The 8,326-nt window shown below is 41.1% G+C and overlaps 1 protein-coding gene across 1 annotated transcript; it reads right to left on the bottom strand.

Annotated features, from left to right (window-relative positions):
- LOC18792107 (serine/threonine-protein kinase BRI1-like 2) lies at window positions 4,099-7,866 on the bottom strand. Its single transcript, XM_007224830.2, has one exon. It carries the CDS (start codon window positions 7,678-7,680, stop codon window positions 4,270-4,272), a length of 3,411 nt encoding a protein of 1,136 aa, XP_007224892.1. The 5' UTR covers window positions 7,681-7,866; the 3' UTR covers window positions 4,099-4,269.

An 8,326-nucleotide genomic window follows, 5' to 3' on the forward strand; every position in this document is an offset into this window, starting at 1 on the left:
TGCAGCTCCTGGAATCAATCTTATCCGAAGTATGAAATCCATAACCAGTACCATTAGTGGTCATATCGCGTTGTGTTCAATCTTTGAGAGTAGCCCACCATTCGGGGTAGCCATACAATTTAAAACAAGTTTCACGAGTGTGTCTCGGATCACCACAATATGAGCAATCTCGTCCATGTGTCAGGGACGTTAGTTGGGAAGTCATAATCTGTGCAACGGAAGATGCATATGATACAAGTTTAGTAGGAATTCGAATCGGGATCTGAGCCTGAGTCGGGGCCGGAGTCGGAGTCGAAGTCGGGATCTGGGTTTGAAATAAAGACAAATTCGGGGTTGGGGTCATCATTGGAATTGTGGTCTGGGTCGTCGTTAGATTCAGAATCAGGGTCGTCGTCGTTGTACTCAAGGTTGGGGTCGGGGTTGGGGTCATCAAAATAGAATCCTGATTCAGGATCGGGTTCGAGGTCAAAATCTACATCAGTAGGAGTTGAGCCTCCTGGTACTCAACTCGGCTATGGTTAGTTGAGAAGGAGAGAAGGAGTCGGTGGTGCTACCTCCATGAGGGTTGAAAAAATCATCAACTCCCATAGCGACGGCGGGGGTTTGAAACTAGAGTTAGTAATTCCAATATTGCCACTCTAATACCATAGCGACAGTGGGGGTATGCAACTAGGGTTGAAAACATCATCATACCTATCAAGAAGCAAATATGGTAACAGATGCAGTGTCACATAAAAGACATGAGGTCTCTTCTAGTTGTATATGGCTCGGTAAGTTCACCAAGGAAGGAAGTCAATTTTAGAATACAATGTGATGAAATTAGTTTCAGTAAACCACTAAATTTGTATAGCGCAGTGTGGACCATCCTTTGCTTTTTATGCATATTGGTGATAGGGGCAGGAAATAATATCATGCGTGATTGGGTTAATGTATTGTAGCAGTGTAGGCATGGCATGGCATGCAGGGACGGATTTATTTATGTAGATGGGGTCTAGTCTTCGTCTTGATCTATCACTCAGTGCTAGCTGCAGGGCACCAGCATTATAATCTTGCATCTCAATAAATTATCATTCATTCATTCATTCATTGTACAGTACCTACAGATTCCTTTTTCTCTTCTTTTTTCTATCAGATAATTTTTTTGGCATAAAATCTGTTCAAAATTGTTTCTATAAATAGTTGATGATATGATATTCTCTCTCAGCCTCTCAAAAACCCAAGTTGGAGCTGGGTCAGATTCTAAATCAATTTAGACCCAACCCAAGTATCAAAAATCACAACTTGAGCTCAAGCTAGCCCAAGTTTTCGAATAAACGACTCAGAAACCCAACAAGATTTTGAGCTTGCCCAAGTGTTTCTGCTGCGTGGACTGGACTTCCGGAACTTGATTGAAAGTTTTACATGCATACATACATACAGGGATATGTGACTCAAACTTTTTTGAATAAATAAAGGGGCATTTATAGTAGAATTAAGATCAAGTTCCGGTTTCAGTCTGATTGACGGTCACAGTGGTGTTTACTTGTTTTGTTTGTTGGGGAGGGGCAGGGTCAGGGGCAGTGCCGAAGATGAAGATGACATGACGGATGATGCTCCGATGCAAAAGAATTCCATGAGTAGGAAGCTTGCGGAGAGATTTGCCAGGTTGAGGAAGGAAGTTGTCAACTTTTGATAGATAGTCATCTAACGAAAGATGCGCAAAACTAGTATCCATGATATGCTTAATATCAGAAGTAGCACCAAATCCTGCACCTACTCCCGTTGCTGACAACAGTGATGATATAACCTGCATGCAGTGGCGGACTCAGAAATTTTTTAGCGGAGGTGCAAAATTGATTAAGTATGAAAAATGGTTTTTCGGAATAATCATTTTCTCAAGATAATTTTTGGTGGCTTTTATTCCTTACACATTAAATAAAAAAACTTGATTTTATGGGATTTTAGTATGAAGTATATATTGACTTAATGAGCCATCATTTTTAGCATAAATCGTATTTTGCACTAAAACCGATTTTTCATATTTTGATTTGATAGGAATTTGATTTTCTAGTATTTTTATTTGAATCCAAATAGTGGGTACTTTATTATTTACATTGTAAACTTAAGTAAATGGAGTAATATAAAAATAAATTAAAGTAAAAGGACAAAGACATTTACTTAAATGTTGAAAGTGGAAATAAGGTAATTTGTACACCAATTCAGCAAAGGAGCAGTTTGAAGCACTTACAATGGTTTTTTCGGCGAAAGAAAGTGCAACTGCACCTCCTTGCGCCTTAATGGATCCGCCTCTGCTGCATGCAACTGCAACCATCCAACAATTAATATTAATTATAAAACTCATAGAGAGATGATGGAGAGCTTAATTAACCAACCTTGTCACCATAAAATTCAAACAGAACAAGACCATGATGTGTAGGCCAGTCCAATCACAACTGTACCTGCAGCATATATATGTTAAATCAGAATCAGACAGACGAACACAATTATTATAATAAAAATAATAATCCTGAAAGGAAAGGGTAATTAAATAAGAGAGGGAGACACTGGTAGGAGTTGAAATCCTTGAACCCAATCTTGACATGCAAGGCATGGTCAGTATTTGAGTCAGCTGCAAGGACGATGAGAGAGGTTAAGAGGAAAATCAGGCACAGGACAGGACTCTCAGAACAAGCGCTGTGATTGCCTTCAAATTCAATGCCGTGGAATTTTACTTTTTTGGGTTGGAAATATGAACACGCTATTAATTGTGGCGTCCGATATTTATAAAAAAATTAATAAAAAAAAAAGAGCAGTCAACAATAAATCTAGCTATTCTCTCTTAATTGTGGCGTATGGACACAACTCATGTTGTTTTTGGTTTTGTAATCAAATGGGATAATAAATCAATTAATCAAGGAAATAGGAGGAGGTGATGTTCCGCTAACTAAGGTACTTAATTTTTTACGTTAGGCAGTAAATATATTGGCTTCAACCAAGAGTTACATTTCCTTTTACAGTGACTAAAAAGACAGCCACTATTGTCCCTTAAATTTGTTGGGCTCCTTCTTACGACAAATGAAACTTTGATACTTATCATATTCCAAATAAAAAAGTTACGAAGTTGATAATGAAGAAATGCGATAAATTCCATTCATAATTCAAATCTGAAGACCGTTAACTACAATGATCAATACAAATAACTATATAAGATTAACACAAATACAAAACATAATAATCATAAAGGGTTAATAATAATGGTATATAAAAACTTGTACACGGAGTATATAATTAGGAATGAACCGTTAATATACAATTTATTATTCATATTAATTAAAAAAATAAAAACAAAATCCTAAGTAGAAATATCGAATTAAACTTGAAATAGGCCCAAGACATGGCGGGCCTACACGTTGACCTTTTTCCAACCCGAATACTCGACTTAGGGAGTGGCTGGTGGTTAACTGCTCCAGGAATTCTAAGACTTCCAAACAAATTCTTAAGTTACATTGGTCTCCTCCTTGTGCTGGCTGTTTTAAAATTAATGCGGATGGCAGTTGTATGGGTGAGATGGGATCTATTAGTGCTGGAGGCATCATAAGGGACTCTACGGGTGGATCAAGGGTTTTGTTACAAATTTGGGGTGTGGTAAAATCCTTGAAGCTGAATTATGGGGTGTTTTCAGAGGTTTACTCCTTACGTGGAATGAAGGTATTTGAAGAATTAAGGTGGAGTGTGACTCTTTTACTGCTATCTCCTTAATTAGTGGAGAGACTAGGGCTAGTCACCCTCTCTCTAGCCTCATCGATAGTTGCAAAGACATGCTCTTGCTTACTGCTGACCATATGGCTCATATGGGTCAAAATTCCAGTTTGGGTTATCATGTTGTTGATCTTCCCCCCCCCCCCCCCCCCCTCTGTTGTAAGCCTCTTGGCATATGACTCTGTTAGGATGACCACTGCTAGGCTTGTCCCAGTGTAGTTTTCTTTTTGGTTTTCTCTTGGCTTCGGCCCTCCTTGTAACCAAAAAAAAGGTTCTTATTAGCCCAGTGAGTTTTGCAAATTCTAAGCCGCTATGCTCTATTGCTTGTTTCCAATTAGCCAGTGGTCAACATGTATGGTATAGCTAAAGAAAAAAATAACGATTTGCAGAGTAGGTACAAGAAAATCATTAATATCCATCTGAGCAACAAATCTTACAAACATTATATTCTTACAATGATGATGATGATGATGATGATGATACTGATAAACGTACAAGAAACATACTCCCCTCCCTCCCCTGTTTCAACTTTCAAGCACTATTGCTGCTTCCATTTGTTGATCCAGGCATAAGCTCTCTCAGCATGGCCACCACCTGCAACATGTTAGGCCTCTTAGATGGGAAGTCATCTACACACTGCAGTGTTATCTCCAAATACCTCACCATCTCTTTCACTTCTTCAGCTTCTGCTTCATCAGTTCCTTTGGTTACTGAAAGCAACTCTACGTCTATCACTTCCATCTGTTTCCCTTCTCTCACCTTCATCTTCGCCCATCCCACCAAGTTTGTGTCCCCAAAATCCTCCTTGTCTGTTGGGCGTTTTCCAGTCACAAGCTCCAACAGGACAACCCCAAATGAGTAAACGTCGCCTTTTGCAGTGCACCGGAAACTTTGGTAGTACTCAGGTGGAACATAACCAGGAGTGCCTGCTAGAGTGCTTACGCTTAAGTGGGTGTCAAGAGCACTTATGAGCCTTGCCATCCCAAAATCAGAAACTCTTGCTTCCATTTCATTGTCCAACAACACGTTGCTTGACTTCATGTCTCTGTGTATAATGTGAGGGATGCAATTGTGGTGGAGGAAACAGAGTCCTTTTGCTGCACCTCTTGCAATCTTTTTCCTTTCCTCCCATGTTAGAATCCGCCTGTCACGTGTCTTTGTTCTTCCATGGAGCATTTCTTCAAGGCTTCCGTACTCCATGTACTCGTATACTAGCAGCCTCTCTTCACCAATTTTGCAATAACCCAATAAGGGCACAAGATTCCTGTGCTTGATCTTACCCAGAGTTTCCATCTCGGCCATGAATTCGCGGTCACCTTGGCAGCTTAACCGTATAAGTTTCTTGATTGCAACACTTGTCCCGTCTTTCAGCGTTGCCTTGAACACTTCTCCAAAACCTCCACACCCTATAAGACTATCTGCTGAGAAGCCATTGGTTGCCTCAATGAGTTGGGAGAACTTGAGCTTCCTCAGCTGTCTTTGGAAAGTTGCAACATTAATGCTCAAGGGTTCTTTCTCTTTGTCAATTTTCCATGTGGTGGCTGCATGGGATGCTTGCAAGCGATTAAGCATCTTCACCTCCTTTGCTTCCTTTCGCCTTGTGCGCATGGCAATTGCCCACACAATCAGAACACAGACAGAAGCAAGAGAAATCAGAACCCCCAAGACAATGCTGTTAGCCCATGATGCAACCGATGGCCTTCGTCTTCCTTTGCCTGCATCCTGGTCACTTGGAGTGGTGGCTGGTTGGTCATTGCTGCTCTGGCACTCAGGTAATGGAACCCCACAGAGTCCAGGGTTGTTAGCATACTGGGTAGCAGGAAGTGTACTGAGCTGCCCTCTTGTGGGAATTTCGCCCGTTAATTCATTGCTGGACAGATCAATTTGAACCAAGAAAGATAGGTTGGAGAATGAATCAGGGATATGACCCTGCAGTCTGTTATGTGATGCATCAAACACCCCTAAATCTTTGAGCTTGCCAAGTGATGCAGGAATCTCACCTGATAACTGGTTGTGGGATAACTCAAGAACTTGTAATGCAATCATGTCCCCCATTTCTTCTGGGATTTTCCCACGCAGCTGATTGTAAGAAAGATCAAGATACTCCAGCGTTTGGTATTTTGTAAAGAGACTCAGGACTGCGCCAGAGTACAATCTGGTGAAATCACAAGTCTTCAGTGTTGGGTCCTGCTGAAGCCTTTCAGGTCGGATTCCGGCAAATTCTAATAAACCTCCTACTCCTTTACAGGAATTCCCAATATTCCGTACAAACACCAAAGTATTGCCAGAGAGAATTCCGCTCAGGGATTTGGCCCCAAGCTGCCTCCCAAGTCGAGGTGGGATCTCTCCAGTGAGTCTGTTGCTGTTCAAATCCAACCAAACCAAACTGCTGCAATTGGCCAGTTCTCCTGGTATCTGCCCACCCAAGCTATTGTTCCCAAGTTGCAGAACAGCCAGTCTTGTCAAAAGGCCAAATTCTTTCGGGATTTCGCCACTTAGTTTATTGCTTGTGAGTGATATCCATTCGAGATTACTGCATCTGAACAGTTCAACTGGGATCTCACCAGTTAGGCGGTTATTGTTGAGAATAAGATCCTTGAGATTCCTGCAGTTTCCCAAGTCTGGTGGGATTTTTCCCTCTAAGCCATTGTACCATGCTATTAGCTGCTGCAAATTCTCCAGCTTCCCAAGCTCAGCTGGAATTGAGCCATTGAGATAGTTTAAACTGAAATCAATTGTCTTCAGCTGAGAACATTGTGATAGTTGAGCAGGGATTTCTCCAACAATGAGGTTGTCTGGCATTCTCAGCTCCTGGAGTGAGGAGGCTCCTGGGCATATGTCTGGTGGGATGACACCAGATATTTTATTAGAGCTCAAGTCTATCACCTGTAGACTTTTGCAGGCTGATATGGAGCCTGGAAGTGATCCAGTGATGATGTTGTTACTCAACAGCAAGCTCTCTAAGGAGCTGAGATTCTGGAAGATAGAATCTGGTAGGGGACCTGTTAAATTGTTGTTAGACAGATCAAGAAGTTCCAGCACAGAACATGAGGAAAAAGTTGCTGGAATTGGACCAGTAAAGTTGTTATATGAAAGCTTAAGTTCGACAAGTGAAGTGCATGCATTTCCCAACTCGGGAGGTATCCAACCAGTGATCTGATTGTGAGAAAGGTCCAATCTCTGTAAACTGGTGAGTTGCCCAAATGATCTTGGGATTTCTCCTGTCACATTATTGGATGATAAACTCATAGTTTTGAGACTGGTGCAGTTTGCCAAAGACATAGGAATGGAACCCGTTATACGGTTTCCTGACAAATCAAGCTGCAGCAAAGAAGGGCAAGAATATTTCTCAATTTGCAAACCAGAAATTGGCCCGGTTAGATTGTTGTAAGAAAGGTCGAGAGTCTGAAGTTTGTCAGAATTCAATAAGAGATCTTTGGGCAGAGGACCTGTCAAATTGTTGAAAGCAAGGTTTACAAAGACGAGGTTTGGACACTTTGAGAAAAGATTCTCAGGAACAACACCAAAAAGTCCATTGAAAGATAAATCAAGCTGTTTCAAAGCATATGGGAGCTGAAGCAAAGAGGTAGAATTTACACTGAATGAATTCGTTGGCAGTTTTAAGACAGAGAGCATATCTAGAGAAGCCAAGGGATCAAAAGAGATTGTCCCCACAAGGTAACACCCGGTGAGATCAAGCTGAGTTGCTCGGCCCATAGAGCATGTAACTCCATACCAGGTGCATGGATTCCTGCCAAGCTGCCAATCTCTCAAAACTCCATTTGGGTCCTTCTGAATCATCTTTTTGAACGTGAGAAGAGCTTCTGCATCAGTCTTGATCGACGAAACACTTTGTTCAGCTGTAGAAACAGAAACAAGGTCTATCAAGACCAGTATTACAGAAAGATGAAGAAAAAGCTGAACTGGATTAATGCTCTCCATTGATGAAACAAGTTTCAATTCTCAGGAAGGCAATTGAGAGAGAGAGAGAGTGTAATGTGTAGAGTGAGAGAGTGGTGACTATGATGAGAATTTGTTGTGGCAAAGCAAAGGGGAAGCTTAGCTTTAGGAAAAGAAGTTGCTTTTTGTGTTTTATAAAATGAAAAGGATGGAACGTGGGAAGGAATAAGAAAAGAAGGGAATTGGATTGAAGTTGGTGGTGGGTGTATACTTATACGGTTTCTGAGTACCATGAACTGTAGGCAGAGAGAGAGAGAGAGGGGAATGTAGTGAGGGGTTGATTTGACTTTTGGTCAAAAGCGGTAGGATCCACATACACATTCCACAGACAAGTTCTATCTAAGATCGGCGCTATATTAGTATATATATATATATAGCAAAAAAATAAATAATATTGGGGTGTGCATGATCAAGGGTCACTTTTCTGTCAGTGAGCGTGAGAATGTTCCCTATTAGGAATGTGATAAGATACACTGTGTGGGGATTTTACAATGCGCAAAGAAAAGAAGTCACTTCCCCATTTGAACAACTCATACTTGTCTCTGAGTCACAGTCAAGCTGCTGCTGTGCTGCATGCATTTCATCCACCACTTGCTTGGTTTATTAATATTTCTAGGAAGTACGATCT

Source organism: Prunus persica, chromosome G1, assembly GCF_000346465.2.
Source record: "Prunus persica cultivar Lovell chromosome G1, Prunus_persica_NCBIv2, whole genome shotgun sequence".
Taxonomy (NCBI): Eukaryota; Viridiplantae; Streptophyta; class Magnoliopsida; order Rosales; family Rosaceae; genus Prunus; species Prunus persica.